This window comes from Oryx dammah, unplaced genomic scaffold (assembly GCF_014754425.2).
Source record: "Oryx dammah isolate SB20612 unplaced genomic scaffold, SCBI_Odam_1.1 HiC_scaffold_26, whole genome shotgun sequence".
Classification (NCBI taxonomy): domain Eukaryota; kingdom Metazoa; phylum Chordata; class Mammalia; order Artiodactyla; family Bovidae; genus Oryx; species Oryx dammah.
Window position 1 is genome coordinate 55343971 of NW_024070210.1, and position 25440 is coordinate 55369410.

Consider the following 25440-nt stretch of genomic DNA (forward strand, 5'->3'; position numbering starts at 1 on the left):
TAGCAATAAGGGAGCAACCACTCGCCTCTTTTCATGGACCCCACTTCCCTGATGTTTTCTGTTATAAGTTCTTCCTGATATTTACTAAAGAGACAGGACTCTGAAACCTGATGTTTTCAAACCTAATTTGGTTGATTGTGTGGTGGTCAATGTGTGTTAGAAGCCTGCCACCTGAATTTCTTATTTTTCTATACAGTTATTATCATTGTAACCCATAAGTAAAGTAGAAGTATAAATGTCCTGTTTCCCCATAGTTGTTTTGAGATTTACAGTGTGAAAAACACTGATGCTAAATTGAAATCACTAATAGGAAGAAAAGCTAGATGACATGAAAACTTTTATACAGCGTACAGAAATGGTCTCATGCTTTCCAAGAAGGATGTTCCTGCCTTTTTATGGTGACAAGTCCTGATGGTTCTAATGTCCAAGGAGATAAGAATGAAATCACATCAACTATTTGTTTTAAAAAATTAGCTCATATATTTTTGTCTCTTTAGAGACTTGCACATATTCCATAAAGGATATTTTCCAATAAAAATACAGAAAGGAAACATCCAGACAATGTTCATTATCATAAACATGAAAAATACCAGTTCCTAACTGAAAACAGTAGAACCTCTGTGACAGCATTCCGTCCTCTAAGCTGCAGACCGTGGTAGTTTCCTTGGTCCTGCAGCTGAAAATAAGCTCACATTTCACCTCATGTGCCCTCACTCCTTCTCCAAACAGATTTAGAAGAAATCTGGGCTAATACGATGCTAAGTATGAGGAAGATTGTTCCACATGAGAGGCATCCATGCTTAGTTGCTCAGTCATGTCCGACTCTTTGTGACCCCATGAACCACAGCCTGCTAGGCCCCTCTGTCCATTTCCCAGGCAAGAATACTGGAGTGGGTTGCAATTTCCTTCTCCAGGGGATCTTCCTAACCCAGGCACAGAACCCACATCTACACTGCAGGCAGGTTCTTTCCTCCTTGAGCCACCAGGGAAGCCCTCCACATGGGAGGACCCTGAGCCGTAAGACTGCTTAAGACAGAGCTGCTGGAGCCCCGACCCAAGAAGAAATGAAGAAATTGGAAACGCACAGACATAGACACTAGTGTTCACTTCTGAGGGAACTCAGAGTCAGATCAAGAAAGCCAAATTGCAAATTTAGAGAAGACATTAGATTTATTTGGAAATTACCTTTAGGGTAGAGGGAAAGATACTAAGATAAGCTATTTGAGAGTGGTGAATTAAAAAGCAGTTAAAACTAGAGATTTACACACACATACACCATACTCCCCATCTTGCCCTCCTCCTCACTTGGAGAAAGTGTCTGGCAATTTAGAGGAATAAACTGAGATCACTTTCAAGTGGTCCAAAGAAGTTCAGCCATCTTCTTTAGGGGCTGTTTTTCTTAAATTTAGACACATGAAAATGTGGGAGAAGGTATCCTGCTCTGGCTTGTTCAGTTCAAATATCTTAGAGTCAAGGATTCCTCACCTGTTTTGGCTGGTTTGTATATTTTAGTTTTACTTTAGAAAAAAAAATCTTAAAACACAGAAAACCATGTCAACATTTGTGTGTCTACCATCTATAATTAACTAACTTTGTTAATTAATATTTTGTCTTATTTGGTTCAGATTCTTATTTGTTTAAAAAACTCTCAATAATAATTTTATATCCTTTACCAATACCATTCTCCTATTTTTCTCTATTGAGGCCCAAATAACTATCATGATTTCAGCTTTCTTAACCTTTGATGGATTTGGGCCTCCCTGAGTTAGCTAAAAGCCCATTTCCTGCCATCTCCCTACCCTCATCAGAGAAACATCAGCACATAAACACAAATGTCCTTAAACTGTTAGGAGGATTCCCAGACACTCCCCTCGATCCTTTGGGAATTTAGAAACTCCAAATCGAGAACCCCTCCTTGGGGAATGTTTTGTTTGTTTGTTTGAGAATCCAGTTATCATTCTATAAACAGAGGGATCTAATTTAGGCAGAACCCTGTCCTTGCTGCCCTGGGAGCTACTTTATGCAGCTTTAGCTGTGCCTGTTTGAACAATCTTGGCCTTCTGCATTTGCTGTTAGCTGGTTTGTGTGGAGAATTTCTACTGCAGGATGAGAGACAGCCAGTTGGCCTCTGCAGCCACCACAGTTCAATATTGCTGCTAACCCACAATATGAGCTCTTCAACAGGGTTAAAATTACCCTCACTTTCACTAGCTGCACTTTAATTTTGTTCTGTTTCCTGCTATTAGAAATCATGTTGACTTAATTGCAGAATAAAAATAGAATTCCTTTGCTCTGCCTTGTCTAAATAGGGTGCTTTGTTGCCAGGGCCGTTCACTTTCTTAGAGCCAGAGTGTATACAGAAGTGGTTTTCTCATTCCATCAAGGTTCTTTTAAAGACAGAAGGCTTTCACGACTCCACTTGGGTGATTTAAGTGAATCTCCCTACCACACCCTTCACTTTTGTTTCAGCTTTACTGAGGCATAGCTAGCATACAATAAACACATATTTGAAGTTTACCGTTTGAGTGCTCATATTTGAATACATCTGTGAAAACGTCACCACAATCAAAACAATGAGTATATCCATTACTCTTCAAAACTTCCAGACAGCCACTGATCTGCATTTTGTTATTATAGATTTGCTTACCCTTTCCAGACTTTTATATAAAAGTAATCACCTAGTGTGTACTCTTCTTTGTCTAGCTTCTCTCACTCAGCACCAGTATTTTTAATTCCATCCACATTCTTACGTGTAGCAGTAATTTGACCCCTTTTATTGTTACATAGTGTTCTCTAATCTGTTTCCCTGTTGATGGATACTTGGGTTGTTTCCAGGTTTGATTGTTAAAAAATAAAGCTGCTAAGAGCATCCTATATATGTCTTTCTGCCTATATGTTTTCATTCTCTTGGATAAATATATTAAAGTGGAATATTTATATCATAGGATGGGTACATTTTTAACTTCTTAGGAAAGTTAACTTCTTTTGTAAAGTTAAATTCTTTTCTGAATTCTTTTGTAAAGTAGTTATTTCCACCAGCAGTATATGAGAGTTCCCATTTCTCCATGTCTTTGTGAGCCCTTAGAATGGTCAGTCTTTTCAATTTTATCCCTTCTAGTGGGTATGAGGTGGTATCTTATTGTGGTTTCTTTTTTAATATGTATATATTTTGGCTGCACCAGGTCTTAGTTTCGGCATATGAGATCTAGTTCCCTGACCAGGGATTGAACCCTGGCCCCCTGTACTGGGCACATGGAGTCCCCACCACTGGACCACCAGGGAAGTCTACTGTGGTTTTAATTTACAACATGGAGTATCTTTTATGTACCTGTTTGCCTTCTGTATATCTTCTCCGATGATCTCTATTCAGATCTTTTGCCCTTTTTAATTGGGTTTTTGTCTTATTGAACTTTTAGAGTTCTTTATATTTTCTAGGCATGAGTTCTTTGTCATGTTGGTGAAAAACATTAATAGTCAATCAAAGAAATGAAAATTTTTATTTGAGTGAACCTGAGGATTATATCCTAGGAGACAGTCTCTCAGAGAACTCTGAGAACTGTTTTGAAGAGATAAGTGAGAAGGCAGACATTGGTATATATGTGCTGTTAGCAAAGAGAGTGCATACAATTAAGCACTCATCTCGGGAGAAGCTTGCTGCTAGTCACTAGAATCTACACAGACATCTTCGTTAAAGGTTTTAGTGCTTTCACAGTATAAGAAGATGTAAGAATTCAGGTTCATTTTCAAAATCTCCTGAAAATATCTAATTCTCTGAGGACCAGTTCAGTCGGTTTTCCTGGAACACAAAGGGCCTCACCCTTGCCCTGAATTTCTTTCAGGATGTATTGTAGGTCAGTAACTTAGTGGAGAATGACTTAATCCTTACAGGCCTGGATGGTGGGCAACATTCTTTATTTTACACTCCCTTCCCTTTCAGTTTTAATTGCAACCAGAGGTTGGAAGGCAGTTTGTGACCAATTTGTTCCACTGCGCTAGAAATGCTCATTCGCAGGTCAGGCCAGGATTTTGTTGATAGGCCACTCAATGTGCTGTTATAGGACCAGGCCCTGTTAACAGTAACCAGAGGCCTCTGGACCGCCTGTCTTACTAGTCTGTTATGCTCCAGGATGCAGTTCCCTCTTGTTTCTTCTTCCCATATCATGAGTTACACTGTTACAGTCATTGATGTCCTGGCACTATATATTTGGTCAATCGTTTCAATTCACCTAGTCATTATTAGTTTTATCTGAAGCTCAGTCACACATTTGGTAATGCAAGAAACAATAATCTTGTTAAATAGGCAGAGTACAAGTAATTATTAATGCTGGTGGCATTAATAAGGTTGTAAGTGTTTAAGCTGAGAACTTTCATTAGGTGTGGCCCAGTATCTCCTCAGACCATCTAAACAGTCTACTCTGCATCCATCTCTGTCTTTAAGGGAAATGGTATACTGACATTGTACATAAAGTTCACCAAAGAAGTCTGCATGTACACAGTGTGAGTAGTGGGTCATTGTGACCCCTTACAGGACTGAGAAAGGGATTTTATCTTCTAAGGAGTTACATGGCGGCATCAGAAGGAGAAAAATTTGATCTTTATGGTTGAGCAGCTATTTCTGCTCTTGGGCAGATCTGTTACTGTATAATGCAGACGCACAGTACACACTAGAGGGGAGCGAGGAGGCCAAAGGGGATCTTCCCACCCGAGGGATTGAACTCAGGTCTCCTGCATTGCAGGCAGATTCTTGATCATCTGAGCCACCAAGGAAGTCCAACAGTGTCTGGCAGCGGGAGACAAACGTATATTTAAAGAGAAAAAAATGACAGCGGTGCAGACCAAAAACAAAAAAGTGCAGATAGAACTTGAGTAAAAATGAAAGTGCAACTAAGATATGTCTTACATCTAAAACAGTAAACATTCAGGAAGAACTGAATGTTTGTTTGCAAGTGTGTGTTAGTCACTCAGTCATGTCCAACTTTGCGACCCCATGGACCGTAGCCTGCCAGGCTCCGACTCTGCAACCCCATGGACTGTAGTCTGCTAGGCTCTTCTGTCCGTGGGGATTCTCCAGGCAAGAATATGGGAGTGGGTTGCCATTTCCTTCTCCAGGGGATCTTCCTGACCCAGGGATCAAACCTAGGTCTCCTGCATTGCAGGCAGATTGTTCACCAAGGTTATCAAGTTATTTTTAGGATTATATCCCAGGGTGGGGGAAGAAAAATAATTTTCCCTCTGCTCTGAGTTCTTGCCTGAGATTGTGTGTTGTAAGACAGATTAACCAGAGAACAACAAACAAAATTTTATTCACATGTGTACCCCATGGATAAATGGAAGCTACCCAGGGGAAAAACAAGTAATTCACAAACTGGCCTAAGCCACCCGATTATATACTGCCTTTAGGCAAAAAAAAAAAAAAAAGTGTATATGGTGGGAGGAGGCTGGTTGGAGCAGGTGGTCAGGAAAAGCAGGGTTAATGAGGGTTAAGATTGTTAGCAGATTTAAGTCAGAGCGTTTTTTCTTTTTTATCTGCACTGGGTCTTTGTTGCTGTGCATGGTCTTTGTCTAGTTGCTGCAAGTGAGGGCTACTCTTTATTGTGGTGCATGGGTTTCTCATTTTGGTGGCTTCTCTAGGGAATGCAGGCTCAGTAGTTGTGGCTGGTGAGCTCTAGAGCACAGGCTCAATAGTTGTGGCCCATGGTTTTAGTTGCTCTGGGCATATGGAATCGTCCCAGAAGAGGGATTGAATCCAAGTCCCCTGCATTAGCAGGCAAATTCTTATCCATTACACCACTGGGAAAGTCCAAGTCAGAGCCTTCTTCATTGATAGCATTCTCTTGTGATTTTGAGTCAGCTTTCTCTTACTGGTACAGAGAAGGAGGTTTCTTTTATAATTGTATATTTTCCTTTCAAAGGGTAACTTCCCTGTTTTCAGAGCATCTCCTGTGTCTGATTTTTCTCAAAATAACCAACTGAAAGCAATCTGTATGCCAAAGAGGCATATTTTGGAGTGACATACGTTACTACCAGCTTCCTCGCTTTCTTCTTTCATTTGCCTGCCTAGTTAATTCTCTTCTTGTTAATGACCTTATTGATATATAATTGGCATATGACAAACTTTTCCAGTTAAGTCATACAGTTCCTTGATCTTCACTGTATTTAAGAGTTGTACAACTATGGCCATAATAATAATTTTAGAACATTTTCTTCTCCCCAAAAAGAAACCTCATGCTCTTTAGCCCTCCTCATTCCCTTCAGCCCCACTCCTAGCCCAAGGCCACCACTGATCTTGTTTCTGCCTCTATGGATTGCCTGTTCTGGTCATTGCATATAAACACAATCATACAGCATGGGGTCTTTTGTAACTGGCTTCTTTCATGTAGCATAATGTTTTTAAGGTTCTAAGACAAACTTGCAGGTTCCTGCTTCTTAAAGTTTTAAAGCATAATTTATGTGTTTTGTCCCCTATTTAAGAAGCTAAGATCACTAAGGTTATTTTCCTATATTCTACAGTTTTCATTCTTACAGTCAGGTTTCTACTCCATTTCTAGTTCATGTATGCATATAGTGTGAGGAGAGGGTCAGGTTCATTTTCTTACCCATGGCTATCCAATTGTTCCAGCGTCATTTGTTGACAAAATTATCCTGTTCTCAATCAGTCAACCAGCATGGCCGACTGAATCTTGTTCTGGACTCTCTCCTGCTCTGTTGACCTGTATGTCTGTGTACAATATCATGTTGTCTTGATCACTATTACAACTTTATCATGAGTCTTGAAATCAGATATTGTAACTGTAACTTTGCTCTTTTTAAAAATGGCTTAGCTGTCATAGGTCCTTTGCATTATATATATAACTTAGAATCATCTTGTCAGTACCTTTAAAAAAAAAATCTTGTTGAGATTTTGGCTAGGATCATGGAGATATCTGAGAACAATTGATATCTTAATAATCTTCTAATCAATGAATATAGTATATCTATCCATTTATGTGGGTCTTCTTTAATATTTTCAGCAATATAGTTTTTAGCATCCACATCTTGCACATTTGTTATCGAATTTAACAGGTATGTCATGATTTTTATGCTACTATAAATGGTATTGCTTTTTAAAAAATTTAATTCTCACTGCTAATATGTAGTAGCATATTGGCAGTGAAAATTTTTTTTACTCACTGGTAATATGTAGAAATATAATTGATGTTTGTAGATTGACCTTATATCTTGTGACCTTGCTAATAAACGCACTTATTCTACCTTTTTTTCCTTTATTTTTTTAACAAATGCCTCAGAAATTTCTCTGTAGACATTCATGTTATTTGTAAACAAAGACAACTGTACTTCATTCATTTGTTCACTCATTCACAGGTTTGTACTGAGTTAATATCTGCATGGTGACATGTGTAGGTAGGTCCTAGGGTGAGGAAATGAGAAAAACAGAACAGCTGAACTCAGAACAGTAACAAATATAAAATTTAGGAGAGTGCCAGAGGAAGGAGGGTAGGGATAGATGCCTGGGAAGTGATGTTCAAGGATCTTTGATCTGGGACTGGTCAATGTGTAATCCTGTTAACTCTCCCAACCCCAGACTTTTCACCAAGCTTCTTTTAAAATTCTCTTATAGTTTTTGGATTCAAAAGACATCTTTTCCAAACTCATGAGAAAGAGTACAATTTCCTGGCCATGTGAAAAGGGTATAGGACACCAAAAAGGGAATTTAACATCTCACGAATGCCTACTGTGCTCCAGGCACTGTGCAAGATACTTCTTGTGTGTGATTCCGTTTGATGTTTATGCCATTCCTAAGGAGTAAACATCACTACAGTTTTACAAATAAGAAAACAGGTTCTGAGGGGTGTTAGTAATCTGCCCATTGTCACAAACCAGGAGCAGGTGAAGCCAGGTTTGAACCACAGGTTTGACAAAGCCAAAGCCCATGCTTTGCCTACTGCTCAGAGGCTCCGAAACTGTCCATAGTAATCAGCAGTGGTGCTTTCCTCCTGAATGTCTGAGCATTTCTAAATCTCAGCAGGACCCCTGTAAAGCATGGGTAAGAGATGCAGAAAAGAATATTAAAAGAAGGAAATTTCAAGATTAGGGAGGAAGAAGATGGTGTAAGTCAGATGTAAATCCATGGAGGAGGATGGTAGGGAATGCTCGTCTATTTCATAGTTCTGTTCTTGAATTAATTTGGGAAGAAATCAGCTGGAGGATGTCCTTTAAATTGGATTAGGGTTATATTTTTTAGGGTCTTTTTTAACACCATTAAAAAAAAAAAGCAAGTTTAAAGCTCCTTGAAGCCAGGTTTAAAAGAAGGAAAGTCCGTAGGACTTCTCCCAGGAGAGCTTGCAGTCAGAACCCTGGAAATGAGTTGTCCTTTTAGGAGCAGCCCTCCTCTTGAGGATTTTTCCCTCCAAGATCCCACCTAAGTCCCACATGTGTCTTCTGGCCCCATATTTGCTTTGTCACAAGCACCAGATGACCTGTGGCCTTGGGCTTTCATGTTCACTCACAGCCTTCTTTCACCTTGGGTAGTTTTCATGTGTGTAAATTTGTCTTAGGCACAAACAAAAGAACAGCTAAGAACTTCATCTCCCTTATGATCTCAGGGAAGTATGTCAGAAAGACCTTAGGAAACCCCCTGCTCCCCAACTCTTCATTTCTCACGTGAGGAAACTGAAGGCCAGTGAGTCTTAGGTGTTTCCCCTAAGTTTCTGAAGTCGCTCAGGGACAGAGTTGCAACTTCAAACCAGGGGGTCCAGCTCTGCATCCACCCTCAAGAGTGGGCTTCCTGTCACAATGGCTGCCATCTTCCTTACATGTCTGACGTGTTCTTCACACACAGATTCTTCAGAAACCAACACCAGAACTCAAGCACCAGCTGGCTGCTTTCTCCAAGCGCGTGGCTGGCGCCGTGACCGAGCTCATCCAGGCAGCAGAGGCGATGAAAGGTAGGCTGCATTCTCACGTGTCATCCTGTGGGGCGGCCTGGACAGCCAACTGAGCAGAGAGAATGTGCAGCCAACACAGGCCTTTTCTTGACAGCCAGAGGAATAGAGTGAGGAACTTTTTAAAGGCTAATAGGAGTAGAGTTAGACTTAAAAAGTCATATCCTCCTGAAACAAGTCTTTTCTTCAGTTATGTATTAAGTGCTTCAACATAAATGGCGTAATCCATCTAGAACTGTTCACTTCTCTTTTAAGGGTCTTGCCATCCATTTTCTTCTGTATTTTTCTTTGAATATTTATTTTTATTTAAATAATACACTTCATGTTTAGAAATAGTGCTATCTGGATACATTGTTTACACACCCCTTCATGGTTACGTGGAAGCAATCAGCTCATCCAGGAAGGGTTTTCTAACCAATCTCCCTTTGTTTGCATTGAGGGGAGTGGTTGTTCTCTTCTGGGAACTCATGAGGATGAGTTCCCAGAAGAGAAAGACAAATCTCTGTGCTCAGCATGATCTCATTTCTCCTGTGGATGCTGACTTGCATTCATGAGCTTTAAGTTACAAATCAGAGTAAAACTCAAGCTAGCCTCAGTCTGTAAGATCTTGATTTTTGCAGCTCTCATTGATGGCTGCTTCTGTGGTAGGGCTGTCTGTACAACTGGTTTGGAAAATGAGGATCAGACAGGAGGCCACTGCACGCAGTTGATCTCTACGAGAGCTTGGGGAGAACATCCCTTAGGAGAGCGCAGCTGGTCGGCTTATGGAGCATGCCTGCATGCAAATCCCGATATTGTTTGCAATTAAGTCACTGCTCTGAGGTCCACAGCTACCAAGAATGACCCTTTTTGGACTGATTTTAGGAACAGAGTGGGTGGATCCCGAAGACCCAACCGTCATTGCAGAAACAGAATTACTGGGGGCTGCAGCATCCATTGAGGCTGCTGCTAAGAAGTTAGAGCAACTGAAGCCAAGAGCAAAACCGAAAGTGAGTGTCCATGTGTGGCTGCTTGTCTGATGTCAGTAGGTCTTCCAGTGGATGGCTGTGAGTGGAGCCAGGTGGGCTTCAGCGAGCTCATGCCCCTACCTGTGCTGGAACTAGTAACCTGCAAACCTGTTCTGCCTGCCTAGCACCTTTTTACAGGGTATGGAAAAAAACCCAAGGGTAGGTCTTTCCGGTTAACCACCCCAAGAAATACCTTTGGGTAGCCAGAGGAAGAATCCAGGTGTTTCTTGAAACAAAATCGTGATTTTTGTTTGACTATTATATGAAGCAGGTATTGGATGTTTTCTATAGAAAGCCTCAGTAATTGAATGTGAGACTGTCACCCTGTAATTTTCTGGTTTCCATAATGCTCTTTATCAAAAGTAGCAGTGCTGGGTCTCTCCTTTCCTTAAAAATCAACAGAGTAATGTGAACCTCAAAAGTGGACCCAGTAACAGACTTTTTTCAGTACATGCTGGAGACTGTGGTTAACTGGCATGTTTTCTCCATCTATGGTTGTCATCTAGATAAATGTTGAGAACTTAAGATCATAAATGTGTGTTAAGAGAAAGTCATTTAAAAGAAAGAGATACTTTAAGGTAGTGCAGTAGAGAGGACAATTAATATGTAAAAAGATGGTGCGCTGGTGCTGTTTGGGGGACAAAGCCCAACCCTGTAAAGAAGCCATAATCCCGTCTCCCCCGTGGCTGTCTTCACCAGGAGGATGGTGGAACCAAAGGGAACCATCTTTGTAGTCAAGCAAGTCCCTGCTGATAACCTCACCTCCCTTCCAAGGACCCACATACAATTAGGAAGTAAAATCTGGCTCCTCTCAAAAAAAAAAAGTTGGATCTCTAGTTTAGATATGCCTAAAAGTGTACCTTTAAATTAAAAAAAAAAAAGGGTAGAGTTTGAGTACTAAAATACACCAAAGTGCTCAAAAGCAGTTCTTGGGCTCATGATGTGTGTAAAATAGACATGGGCATATAGGCAATCTATTAAGTTTGCAAGCATTCTTAAAACCTTGGAATTCTTAGAGCCAGTCTCCTAATTGTCACTCTAAATTTGGTAAAGGCCTTTTTTTTAAGAATTTCTCATCTGAACGCAAAAGTTCAGAGTTTTTGCTTCTAGTTTTTGAGTTTGTCAAGGTCCTCTTTACTGGCCTTAACCTGAGGGTCTTAGGTGATACGAGATTTTAACCAAGTTTTTCTCTGCAAACTTCAGAGCTAAGTGTAGGGGTAAAGGCAACTCCATCTTCTGGACTTGACTTTATTTCTGCTTTATAAAATAAGTTCAGCGTGAGTGAAAACTCCTTTCAGCTAAGAAGCAGGCAGCCATTAACTGTGATTTTTGAGGTTTAAACTTAACTCATTGTCCTTTCCCTTCTCTGATTTGCCACATACTTTCCCATCCTCTGGGGAAAGCTTCTGTCTGCTAGTGCTGCAGCCATGTCAGTTGCTCTTTCTCCTGGAGAATTAGCCTGGCGTTAATTTACACCACCACTTCCCAAGCTCGAAGAGCTCCTGTCTCAATCCCAGTCCTGTCGTCCTTTGGCAGGATCTTCCCGAGCTCTGTCTGCTCTCAATTCTGCTTCCCCTCTGTCCAGCTCTTGATTTATCTCAACGATTCTTGATCTGAAAAACAAGGTCATTAGAGTTCCTACCCCATAGCATTATTGACATAACATATTAGATAATTTAGAAATAGTGCCTGACATGTCGTAAGACTTAGTAATATCACTATCACCAAAAATACACTTCTGGAACTTTTATCTACTGCCTCCTAGGAAATGTCTGAAACAAAAGTTATTCCATGGATCCATGAGTTTATGGCCTTAGCTAAAAAAAAAAAAACCTCACACTGATTGAGTACCAAGCACATGCTAGTCAATCTGCTAGGTATTTTACATAGATTAACTCATCTGGTCCTTACAAGTCCACAAGGCAGCATCATTAGCATCCCTGCTCTAGGGATGCGGAATCAGAGGCAAATTACCTGCCAGAGTCAGGTGACCTCGACTGAGCTAGAAGCAGCATTGTGTGGGCTCCTGGTGGCAGTTTAGCCCATTCCAGTCCTCTTGGCCTACCTAGTATCAGGAACTCTGAGGCAGTCGCATGGGGGATGTTTTTTGGTTTACCTATTATCTTTGAGCCGTTAATCCCACCTCTGGGAATCTGTCCTGAAGAGGAAATCCAGAGAGGATAAAAGTCTTGTGTGCATGAGAGAGTTGCTCCTTTCATCCTATTCCAAGCACCAAGAATTTGGAGGTGACCCTGAGTGTCTCCTCGAAGGACGAGTATGTAGCTGTTTGGAATAATGGATGATCAGTCTGTGTAGCGTGAAGAAAATGCTCCTGGCATAACGTTAAGTGAAAAGAAAACAGGATGTGGAGTCCTGTACTCAATATGATCAATAAAAGAAACACTTGTGAATGAAGGAGACAGGTGGGGAGTGTGCAAGGATGATGGTGGGACTGGGGTGGTGGGAGGGTCTATGTCTTAAAATTTTATAAGACAATGTTTTAAAAATAATAGCACTTAAAAAGTTAGTGATGACTGCTGAACTGGGCCAGTGTGCGTTCCCCCGGTGCCCCGGGATCACCCAGCCTTTCTGTTTACAGTGTGGGTTTATAAGGAAAGCCAGGGTCACAGTTGACCTAAGTGTTGATTTGAGTCCCTTCCTTGGGGGTACCTACTCTGTGTCACTCTCATCTTCATATGAGGGAGTATTTGGCCCTTCCTGAGTCTTTAAAATGATTAAAAAATCTCACTCCAGCCAGTGACAAAGGCTCCCACCACATGGATTGTGTTATCTATAAAACCATTCTGAAGAACCCATCACCCTAAGCCAGATTCTGTGCCTGTCTGGGAGTGCCATCTGCTCTGTGGTTCATGCCTGCATGAAATAAAATATCTTTCTTGACTTCAAGAAGGAATTTCTCCCCAGTTTAAAAAAAAAAAATCGCAATCTGACATCATAATCAATCAGTCTTTTGAGACCAACCAATTCTTCCCATCCCCTTCCAAAATGGAAGTCAGTCAATGAATCAATCACAGATCCTCAGGGTTCTGTAAGTAGGCCATTGCCTCTATACCTCTGTCCCTGATAACTCTGCATAAAACCGCAGGCACCCAAGATTGGGTGAATGTGCTTTGCTTCTGTCCCTGGGAAGCATCCACTGCTTTGAGGGAGTTTGGGGGATGGGCAATGTTTTCATCTCCGTGTTTTGCCCACCACATTCGCAGGTTGCCCGTTTTAAAAATAGAAATTGTCCAGGGTTTGTAAAGATGATTCCTGGTATATTCCCAGCTTGGGCCCTTAAAAATGTAAGCATCTCTTTTTACCGGGAATCGCCCAGACACAAGTAACAAATTGGCATCTTTGGATCCACCATTTGCTTGGGAAGATGGTATAAAGGCAAAATGAGAATGTGGGTGAGCCCAGGGGCATGTGCCTAGGATACCGCTGATGGCGCCGTTTCCATACCTGCAGACACACCTGTGCTCCACAGACAGGTAACGGAGGTGCTACAGTGGCTCCGTCCCCACCCCACCTCCCGCGGCTGCAGCTTGCACTGCTGTGCCCCATTCTCAGCTCAGTCCTCCCGTGGCTGCAGCTTGCACTGCTGTGCCCCATTCTCAGCTCAGTCAGACCTGGATGCCCTTCTGCAGGCCTCTGTGTGATATGTTTGATATATTAGGTTGTTATTTAATCCAACTATATATCAAACATATTCCTACAGTGTCTTGCCCTGTCTCCGGGGGTTCCTAATATAGCTCATAAAGCAACAGGAAAGAATATGTTAGAATCAGAGGTAGATTACTCATTACATCTCTTTTGTTATATTCCATTTCTTCTTGTAGCATTTAAAACCTGTATTTGTACTGCTAGATTATTTTGTTTATTATAGAAACAAATCATAGTGATGTTTCATAAGAGCTTAGATATTATGTATAGCTTAGTTTTGTGCAGTGATGAATCCTTAAAGGCTGTGCTCAATGTGGAGGAATAAAACCCATGTTTGTGATACAGGGTCAGGATTATAACCTCCAGACACATCTAGATTTACATTTCATTTTAGTTTAGTTTTATCCTGATCTTCAATTTAGAAATTAGTAATTTTCACGATCAAGCTTTCAGCAAAAAATTCAAACATAAATCAACTCTCTGTAACGTTGCTTTCCACCCACAGTAACAAAATGTATAAACCAAATTAGCCAAACCAGATGTATGGATGGTGAGTCACTGGGCTTTATATAAACTTTGGGGATGAAATATATCTAATAAAGATAATGCAGTGTGGAATATACTCTGTCTGTTGAGTTTCCTGTTGTAGGTTAACTTGTCAGTAGAGGTTGATAATATTTAGAATATGCCGACAATCAGAAAGTGATTCCATAGCCTAATTGGGTGCAACAGGAAGTTCGGGATTGTGAAACATTTTTTCCTGGCACATAACAGCCTAACTCGGTTGGCTCTGACCTCCTCCCCCTAGGAGAGCCTGTGAAGGATATGTGAATTCATTCTGATCTCTTTCAACAAAAGACTTAAAACTCTGCTTTCTGAAAGGGGAAGTATTGTGCTAATGCCTCTGATTTTTGGAGCAAAGAGGATGTGCTCTTGTAAAGGTCACTCCTGAATATGCAGACACTACTCTATGAAGATAGTGAGCCAGAGGTGTGTACAGGTGGGTTAGGAAAGCCTCTTCTGGTGTATCTAAGAGCCAGCCCAACGCTGCTGGCAGGGACTGCCTAGTGACAGGTCACAGCAGCAGAGAAGTGGTGACACAGGGGAGGTCAATACAGTGTTGGGGCCCCAGCTTCCAGAGTTAGGAAGTGGAGCCTGTCCCTGGGATCCTCCTCATTGAGAAGAGAGCAGTGGCTATGTGCCAGCAGGAGCTCCTTCAGCCAGTTTCCAGGATGCTGCCATAGTTAATGCTACCTTCACACAGCTAGATGGCGTTGTTTTGAGTTTTAAACCCAGTTAAAGTTGTTTGGCCAAAATGACAGATAGTCATGGAAAAGCAACAGCAAGCTGTTCTGAACAATGAAAAGCTCTGTTTAAAAGGACTTGAAGTTTGAAGCCCCACATTAGAATTGATGTATCTTTTTAAGGTACATTTTGCTGTTGACCAGCAGGCTCTACTGATTAGTTGAGCAAATGGGGAAAAGCAGCCAGATGTTCAGGGAGGAGAAGGATACAGCATTTTCTCTGTGACCAAGCAGTGGGCATTGAGCTCATGTACCACTAGCTGCTTCCAGGCCAGGAGACATGAGTTTGGCGGAAGAATAAAGGTGAGTGGGGCCCCTAGTCAGCATGTATTCCCACATGACTCCCCACCAAATAGACCAGTGGGTCTCTCAGACCCTCCTCAGACACACACAGGATTCATGTCACATGACTTTACAGTGTATCAATTCTACCTAATTAAATCTTTGGAAAAATTCTGTCATCTGTTCTTCATCCATGCTTCCTAGATAGACAATCGAGTGCCTATATATTTTTTTAAGAGTTTGACACATCTTTAAGAATTTTTCTATCAAATAGAAATAGCAATTAGTAGATTCTGATAAAGGATGCTGCTGCTGCTGCTGCTAAGTCGCTTCAGTCGTGTCCGACTCTGTGTGACCCCATAGATGGCAGCTCACCAGGCTCCCCCATCCCTGGAATTCTCCAGGCAAGAACACTGGAGTGGGTTGCCATTTCCTTCTCCAGTGCATGAAAGTGAAAAGTGAAAGTGAAGTCACTCAGTCATGTCCAACTCTTAGCAACCCCATGGACTGCAGCCTACCAGGCTCCTCTGTCCATGGGACTTTCCAGGCAAGAATACTGGAGTGGGGTGCCATTGCCTTCTGCACTGATAAAAGGTATGGATGGATAGATATCTGTAGCATAAATCTGGAATGACATACAGGAAAAAAAGAACAGAAATAGCATTTAAAAGATTATTCCAGTGGTATTTAAAGAAAGAGTGGTGGCTACTGTGGGAAAACTGCTCCCAAAATACTAATGGGACAAGCTTGGACTTTGTCCATCAGATGTTGCAGACACATGCAATTATTCCACACCTGGATGCAGAGGCCAGTCCCTTCCCAGGGGACTGGCATAACCATTTGGCAGTGCTTTCTCTCTGGCACCTGCTTTGTCTGTTGACTGTTTCCCTGGAGTTTCCCGTAGGACCAGATCAACCTGGGGGGACCAGGCCAGCTGACCAGCTCTGGTTTCTTGGCAGTTCCCATGGTTCTAAGAAGTTTCCCTTTCATTAAGACTAGTAAGTGTGGTAGTCCTAAAGACAACCGACCTGGGGTCCTCCAGAAGAGAAGCTGACCTGGCTCACATACTGTTCAGGTCTTTGGGTACAGGTAAGGTCTCCGCTCCAGCACCTCTCAACTCAAAATCAGAAGCAAACTGCTAGTGGCCAGACTCACTACCAAAAGGGAGGAACCTGGGACTGCCTGTTCCACTGAGGTTTCCACCTGGCAGGAAAATGCTTAACTCATGTTATGGAAGTTCTTGTTGTTTGCCTTCTCTTTTTTTTCCTGGAAGACATTTAAATTGTATGCGGATGTTCACACTTTTAAAAATTATACCCAAATATATTTTTTTAATTTCTGATGTGATTTACAACCTTGTTTTTAATTGTAAGCATCTACAAGGCCTTCAGTAACACAAAACACAGCATGATTCCTAACTGGAAAGATAGTGCAGTGAGTTGCAGTCTGGTTTTAGTGGCCAGCTGTGAGAGATGACTATGATACTTATCCGCACTCAGCAAGGTGATCCCTCGGAGAAGGTTTTCAGGGAGGGAGGCAGAAATGAGGCTAGCGACCCTTAGGCCATCTCCTATGCTTGTCTTCAGCTCCTTCACTATCAAGGTCATCAGGGGAAGGGACGTGATGTTGCAGGGATGTAATTCACAAAGAAAAGGGGGAAGAAGAGGACCACAGATGGACACATTGTTCCTCTGCCAGTTACATGCCCAGGGACCTGTCTAGGAGGGTGGGCTGGGTGGAGGTTAGTAAAGATCCTTTAGGAAGGAGGCCAAAAGAGAGGAAGGAAGAAAAAATGGAGTCTGTGCTAATTTTAGTCCATGCATTCTTTAAAAAGATTTCACAAACAGAAAATGAAACGTTTGTTTGCTGTCTGGAGAAGGGCATCAAATTCCCCAGCCACATGGCCAGACAGGGCAGAGCAGGGCCTGAAGCCCAGTTGTCTAATTCCTGGTTGGGTGTCAAAGGAGGACCTAGAAGCAGTGCCGATGTTTGACACTTCATTTATCTTTGATTTCTCTTTTTTGTTTGTATTGTAGGTTGTATTCAGAGATAGCAGCTAGAACCTTTACTAGAATTATGGGTGAAGAATAGGGTTCAGGCAGAGAAACAAACTAGTTTAAATCACAGTCTCAAAAACTGTTGTTAAAAACCACAAAAAGTATGTGTATTGATAGAAAAATGAAGGTAATTGTGAGTTATTGAGCATTTTACTATATGCTTTGTGTATATTAATAATTTATATATAACAGCCTTATTGGATAGGTAGGCTGGAAGGTAGGTTAGGAAAATGAGTGAACTGCCACAAAGATTATGTTCTCAGAATGTCACTGTGACCAAGCTCATACTGCTTGCCACACAACATGACAGCAAATTAAGAGATGAGGCACTGGGACAAGGAACAGCAACTTTATTCAGAAAGCCAGCTGACAAAGAAGGTAGCGGACTACTGTCCCAAAGAACCATCTTCCCCGAGTTAGGATTTAGGCTTCCTTAATACTAAAAGGGGAGAGGGTGTGCTTGGTTGGTACAGACTTCTTTGTTCTGGAATCCTTTGTTCTTGCAGCTGTCCATGTAGGTTTGGTCACAACACTCCTATAAACTCAAACATGACACATGTTATTGTCTGTTCTGCAACTTTTTGTCTCTAAATGAATGGGAAAGTGTTATACCTTTAGAGGCCAGAGCCTTGACAGTGAGCCACTTTATATATTTCAGGTTCTAGGCAACATTCTTAACTCATAGCAAACACAATAGAATACAGACGTTAAAGTTTAAAAACAAAAACAGATCCAATATAGAGTCAGATTTGTCCCTAGAACAAGAATTCCTGAAAGGTCAAAAGACAGAAATGAGTAAAGGCCTCCCTTTTCTGCCCTCTTTTTCCCCCTTCTTCCTCTTCTCCATCAGTACAAGAGTCTCAAATGCTCTCTCGTGCATGGGAAGCAGGTAGTGAGGGAGTCAGCCCAAAGTGTGGCCTTTCCCCAGAGGGATCTCACCAGACCTCCAACTTTTTAAAAAAGGAGTTCTGGAGAAGATCACCTCACAGGACAAATGTCAGCAAAAGGGTTCTTAGATTTTTCTCAAAGCTAGAGTCTACTCAACAGTCCAGAAAAGACCAGTGGCTGAGTACTACAGGTGACCTGGCCAATAGTCTTTTGGAGTAGAGACCAAGGAAAGAGTATTGTACAGAGGATGAGAAGGTGGATTCAGATCTCAGAGGCTGCAGCTGACACCTTCCTTAAGGGCAGATTGTTAGCTTAACATCTTTTATACTATTTTGTTAAGAGGGCCTCTTACTAACATGCTGCTGTGTTTTATATCTGTATATGCGTGAATCAGTGTCAGACTATGAGTGCCAGTTGAGGGATACAGGCAGGGCATACAATTAACAACCCACAGTGTTCCACAGGGCAGAAGCCAGTGCTTTGATGCGTATGTCCAGTTACCCCAGAGATCAGCAATGAAAAGTTACTGATGCGGGCCCTTACTCCATGCCTCTCCCCTTTGCTTACCATGTTAATTGTCCTCTGGCTGAACTCTAGTACTCAGAAACTCATATTAAATGGATACATTCTCTCAACAAACCTTTTCTGCATGAGTATCTCTGCCTCATGCTATGCTCCAGAGACATAAGTTGGATGAAACAACAGTCCATGCCCTGGAGGAGATCACAGGCTAGTAGGATTCAGCTCACTGGTGTCTTGAGCCCAGGCCTGCATTTACCCTAGCGTAGCCTATACCACCTCAGTGATCTGAGCGAGGAAGGGCTGTCCATTTACCAGCCCATTGAGTGAAAGCATTTCCTCATATTCAGGTGTCCTGGTCTGCAAATTATTTCCCAGGGTTCCCTAGCAGCATCTCCAAGTTACTGTTCTCGATCTCCCAGCTACAGTGGGCTTTATTCCATTAACAGTCCAGCATTTGAACTGAGATTCTTTTATTTAGGGAAGGCCTTCAAAGACTACGCCTGTTTCACTTGTCTCCTTTTTTGCAATGTGGTTAAGCATATGTCCTTCTTTTTCTTGCTGCCCTCACACCCCTCTCCCAGAGTCCATCCTGTATGTTGGTGGGAGGAGCTAAAGCCAACAGGAACTCAGACTGCAGTACCATGGCTTTTCATGAATTCTCCTTGACTTGGAGAAATCCCATTTTCTCTTAGGCTAGAAATTGTATGGTATGAGGAAACATCAAGTGTCAATGCATAATTTCAGCAGGAGAGATACAGTGGGCATTTAGTCTTGATGGTAAATCTGGCCTGCAGAAAGATACTGATCCAGCAGGTAGAAAGCAGATATCATCATGGAACTGTGCCCAACTGTAGCATTTAAATGTTTACTCTCCATCACAGTCAGATTTATTAAGCCTTTTGTTTGGAAACTCTCATACTTTTTAATCAGAGCAAATGTCTCCCAGAGATAAGGCTTCCTACCATGTCTATTTTAAAATCTAGAGATCTTATAGAAAAGAAAAGATACTCATCAAAGGGCATTATAAAACTTGCCATGGCAAGAAAAATATGTGGGTGTAAGAAATATTTCCAAGTTGAGTATATATTTCAAGCATGTGGGGTTTTTTTAGATTTTTTTGGAGTGTAGTTGATTTACAATGTTGCATTGGTTTTGGTATACAGCAAAGTGACTTCGTTTTATACACACACACACACGTATATTCATTCTTTTTCAGATTCTTTTCTCACACAGGTTATCACAGAATATTGAGTAGAGTTCCTTGTGCTATACAGTAGGAGGTCCTTGATGGTTATCTGTCTTATATATAGTAGTGTGCATATGGCATATGTTAATCCATGTGTCTTATGAAAACAAAACAGAATACTTCAAGGGTAGCAAAAGATATGGGAAAGGTCTTTTACATTGATTCTAATGAGATATTCTTTTAGATCTATCCATGCTTAGAGTTGGCACTTAGTTTGAAGGAAATTCCATTTTTGTGCATGTTAAAATTTGGGAAATCAGAAACCTCCTGTGAAGTGGACTCGATCTTAGAAGCCATAGCATAGCTGAGGCCACCTGTGAAAAGGGCCTGGGAGATGTTAGGAGCCACCAACAAGCCTTCATCTCCTCATCTACAAAATGAGTAGAAGCTCCATTTGGACTCAGAAACTCTGTGGTTTCCCCAGTGCCTATATCTTTTATAAGCTTAACTTTTCTTAACTTTTGCAGAACGAATTTCCAGAAAAGTTCTTAATTCAAGGTCACTGAATACACCGATCAGAGCCCAGTACCATTTCTTCATGGCTTGTGTATTGGGTTGGCCAAAAAGTTCAGTTGAGTTTTTCCATAAAGATGTTACAGAAAACCCAAATGAACTTGTTGGCCAACTCAATATAACAGTACCTTTTATGCCAGAGTGTGTTACGATGGGTTGTTTTATGTTTCAATAAACAAATTTTATATTCCACCATTACCACAGGCTTCCCCACCCCAGGAATCCAAACTTGATCTTTTGGAACTGAACCCATTTCTATCCTGAATGCTCCTGGAGCAAGACTTTGTCAGAAATAGAGAATATACTGCTTCTATCTCAGAACTTCTCAAGTGCTACCGTCCATCTTCAGATCCACAGGACTTGCATGGAAATATTTTTTTGATAATGAGTTATTAAAACAGGAATGAGAATGGCCACATCTTGAATCATGAGAGATACCATAAAGAATAGGGAACTGGAAAAGCATTCTGTCTGTGTATCCATCCTGTTTGGTAGTTCACATGGGACCATCCATGAGCCAACTTGGAGCCTCTGACCTAAATTCTCCCCCGCACTGATGCCCTAAGAGGTGGCCTTGTCTGGGAAAAACCTATCATGATGAAGGCAGAGAAGCTTAGATTTAGATCATGTCTAGATTCTTTACACCTCCACTGGCCTCCTCCGGGCCAGTACTCCATCTCCCTCAGCCTGAGCATTCCAATGTAAATATAAGGATAAAGATAACTTCAGTGTAAGACTTTTTGCTTTTTTGGTGAGAATTAAGTCAACGTGCACGGAAGTGCCTTACAAAATACCTGCACATAGTAGGCACTCTTAAAGACGTATTGCTGTTGTACATTGCTAATGTACTTAGTGCCACTGAATGGTATACTTAAAGTTGATTTGAAGAGTAAATTTTGTGTTACATTTATTTTACCAACACACACAAAGAAAACTGTTGCTATACTTGACCATCATCTCTTAATGCCTGAAAGGTACCAGCCATATCTTTAAGGTACTGTGATCAAAGAGGCACTTATCCATATCCACACTGGCTCATGGCCACAGAGCAATGCTGCTGGAGGGGACCTTGCAGGTTATCTAGTCTGGCCACCCTTTATGGTGATGGTCTGTCCCACTGAGCCTGGGACTAGGGTCGTTACACTTGCCCAACTTCCCAAAAGCTTCTCTTCAACAACCCAGGCATTTTGGCTGCAGGAGACCTGCTGATGGCGAGTGTCAAGCAGAGCCCTGATGACCTGAGTGCCCCAGTGCAGTGGAGCCTGTATTCTTCCCCAGGTGGAGCCGCCATGCCTCAGGCTTCCAAGGGGCCAGCCCTACCTTGATGGCACATTGCCTGGTTTCTTTCCTACCACGTGTGATCTCTGGTTGGCATGTGACTCTCTGCTCAACCACAGAAATGCAAATACTATTTTACCTTTGTTTTCACCCAAGAGAAATAAGGTTTTTCAACAGCTAATAGCCATCTTCCTTTTTTCAACCCATTTTTCAAACCTTACATGGCGAGGGAGTGTGCTACCACTTAGTCTTTGAATTTTGATTACTGATTATTTTGATTTGAGTTGTTGATGAAACCATTTGTATATATTTGTATATATTTTATTTCCCAGTGAATTTATGTTTTTTTAAAGACTCTGGTCTAGAAAAATCATCTGTCTTAAAATGGCCTGATTTTAAATGTGTACAGAATCTCAATGCTGGTAATTTTTATCTTTTAGAGAAGGGGTGGGGGGAGGCAGCAGATGGAGAGGACTCCAGCCAGCTTAAGCCTTTCTACCCTGGGTATGGTTTGTCCATAAGAAGCCATGTATAGTTGAAGAGCCAGGTGACCGAGAAGTAAGTCATTTGGCAGAAAGTGTCCTTTGGGATATGAATTGTGTATGATGCTGTTTTCTTTTGGTTATAGCAAGCAGATGAGACCCTGGATTTTGAAGAACAGATCTTGGAGGCTGCTAAATCCATTGCTGCTGCCACAAGTGCCCTGGTCAAATCGGCCTCAGCAGCCCAGAGGGAGCTGGTGGCCCAAGGAAAGGTTTGTAAACCTCGCTGGCCATGTGAGAAGGCGGGCTGCTGGAGCCTCTGAGGACCGAGGGAAAGGCAGTACTGCGTGTGTTCTGAGCAAGGAAGCCCTGTCACCCCGTCCCTCCCCGAGTCACCCCGCTCTGCCCATCGCACTACACACACTGCTTCAGCTTGACAGACAGAATGAAGGATTTGGCTTCCAGGGCTCTCACCTGCTTCTTGTTAAGGAGAGCTCCCACTCCAGGCAGCCATCAGGGCCTGAACATTCATTTATTTCCCTGCTGTCCATTAGTCTATTTAAAGATGTAAACTGTCATATGTTCCCGGCGGATGGCTATATAAGCATCATCGTCAGGGGCTTTGTAATACCTTGTTCAGTTCCAGTGACTCCATTCATTTTCTTAGGACTGTCGAGCTGAATGCCATCCAGCTCTGCAGTTAGCATTTTCCTGAGTCCTTTGGTCAAAAACTGGTCTGTTTTTAAAGCTGAGATTTCTTCGACCTGCTTTATCTCTAGTCACCCATTCCATCTGCATTAGTGTGAAAGCCTAGTTCTTTTTCAGTGATCCAGAGGATTAATAGTACATTAGACTAATCCTGCATGTGGGAAGGCCTTTCAATTGAAAATATTCCATGTGTCCTGTTATGCCCATATGGCATGGAACCACTCCATCCAGATTACATCTTGCAGAAAAGACTTTGAATCGTAGAGGCGCCACAGAAATCCTGACAGGTTGGGGAAATTTGGTCACCATACCTGTCAGTCACTTCTGTTTGATATTAAAAGGCCTTTACTGTCAGTGTTCAGATGACAGATGTGATTGTGTCTTGACCTAAAAACTTGCAATAGAGGTGGCTAGGCTCAGCTAGTGGCCTTCCATTTTCCTCCATGAAGTATCTCATAAGCTTGTTTGTTTTTGTTGTTTAGTCCCTAAGTCGTGTCCTACTCTTTCACAACTCCTTGGACTGTAGCCCACCAGGCTCCTCTGTCTATGGAACTATTTCAGTAAGAATACTGGAGTGGGTTGCCATTTCCTCCTCCAGGGGATCTTCCCGACCCAGGGACTGAACCGTTTTTCCTGCATTGGCAGACATATTCTTTACCACTGAGCCACCAGGGAAGCTTAGCCATGTCTTAATCCAACCTACGTACATTGGCTCCTCTTTGCAAACCACTGTGTTCCAATTTGATGTATGTACTTCTCCCCAGCCAGCATAAATCTGTCCCTTTACCCTTCTCACTTATCCCCTTTTGAGGGAGCAGAGTGCTGTCCTTACTCACCTAGGACTTGTTAACCGGTTGATATGTAAAGACCAAATGTGGATCATTGAGAAGAACATCCTACCTAGGAAGCTCAGTTCATCTGCATCGTGATGAAGACTCATCTGCATGCTGGACAGAGGGCTAGATTCTAGAGAACCAAACTCGAGTATGGCCAAGGCTTTGTCCTCCAAGGAACTTATATGTTCAAGCATTTAAAAAGTTGGTAACAGAGGTTCTCAGAGTTGGACATGACTTGGCAACTGAACAACAACAGTGGTTCAGCTGGATTGGGGGAACTATATGCAGAGCCCTGGGGCCTCATCTGACCTTCAGCAAGCCCTGGTGTGATGCCTGTAATTGCTAAGAGAGCCCCAGTTTCATATTCAAATTTAGCTACTCATCTCTTACCTCTCCACACACCTCCCACCAGTAAAGGTATTTGCTCCCATAGCTCCTTCTACATCTGGTCAGAAAACGTTTTATTTGTTGCCATAATTTCTAAATAGAAGCAGAGATCATCCTACTTCCAGCTTCTTACTTCTCTCCCCACCCCTGACAAAATGGTCTGTATTTCCTTAAGACAAGGATCTGTGCTCAACTGTACAGAGATGTACTCCTTTTTTAGCGTCATCTGCCAGAAAGTCACAGTGTGACTTCCAGAGTCAGGAATCAAGGGAGATTTCAGCTTCCCTCACCTGTTGAATGAAGAGGCCTCCATGGCTCCCATGTTAGAAATGGAGAAGGGTCAGTAGAGGAAACAGACATGTCAAGATAGCCCCATCCATCGTTCCTAAGCCATTTTCCCAGAAATGTGGTACCTGATGGCTAAATGGAGGCTGTTGAGAGCATTTCCAGTCACCTTCTTGTGGCCCAGATGGAAACTGGCCAGGATCTGCAGTCTTGGAGCTGCTAAGGGTCCCGTGTGGGAAAAGGTGCCATTGGTAGGGGTCCCCAGGAGATGCTGAATGTCTGATGAGCTGCTTTTCAGGTCATGAGTAGGGCGTGAGGGGTGCAGTCACCCTGCACCTTCCCACTCTCCTTACCCCTTCTGTGCTCCTCTCTAGGTGGGTTCCATTCCTGCCAATGCTGCGGACGATGGACAGTGGTCACAGGGCCTGATTTCTGCCGTGAGTCACTCTCTCCTTCTTCCCCATTGGTTTTTTGGATCCCCTGAGGGAGGTTTGGGCTGAGGGTCACTTCTCTGTTGACTGTCGCCAGGCCCGGATGGTGGCAGCCGCGACCAGCAGTCTCTGCGAGGCAGCCAACGCCTCAGTGCAGGGACACGCCAGCGAGGAGAAGCTCATCTCATCTGCCAAGCAGGTAGCTGCATCCACGGCTCAGCTGCTTGTGGCCTGCAAGGTGAAGGCTGATCAGGATTCGGAGGCCATGAGGCGGCTACAGGTAATGGTCACTGATGCTGGTGGGAAAATACTCCTGTTGGAGCAGGTAAGTGTCACCAGAGGGTAAGCAGTCTAACTTTCTTGGCATGACCTACTGGACCTTCCATCAGCCAGCTCCGTCCCACGTTTCTCATTTCCTGCCACGCGAGGCATGCATCCTATACCTGCCGCCCTGCCAACCTGCCGTTCTCCACGTGTACCTTCTGGTCTCATGTCTTGGGGCCCTCCTCCCACCAGACCAATCTTGGTGAACTGCTCATCCTTCATGACTCATCTCCAAAGCCACCTCTTCTAGGAAACCCTCCTTGACTCCTAGGCCTTGGGGAG

General features: G+C 42.6%; 1 protein-coding gene across 6 annotated transcripts in view; it reads left to right on the plus strand.

Annotated features, from left to right (window-relative positions):
• TLN2 (talin 2) overlaps positions 1-25440 on the plus strand; it is a 496933-nt gene that overhangs the window by 465765 nt on the left and 5728 nt on the right. For all 6 annotated transcript variants that reach the window (XM_040226669.1, XM_040226672.1, XM_040226673.1 and 3 more), the window contains 5 exons: positions 8840-8945; positions 9807-9931; positions 22334-22459; positions 24778-24840; positions 24932-25114. In XM_040226669.1, the coding sequence (XP_040082603.1) occupies positions 8840-8945; positions 9807-9931; positions 22334-22459; positions 24778-24840; positions 24932-25114 (603 nt within the window). The remainder of the gene's footprint in view (positions 1-8839; positions 8946-9806; positions 9932-22333; positions 22460-24777; positions 24841-24931; positions 25115-25440) is intronic.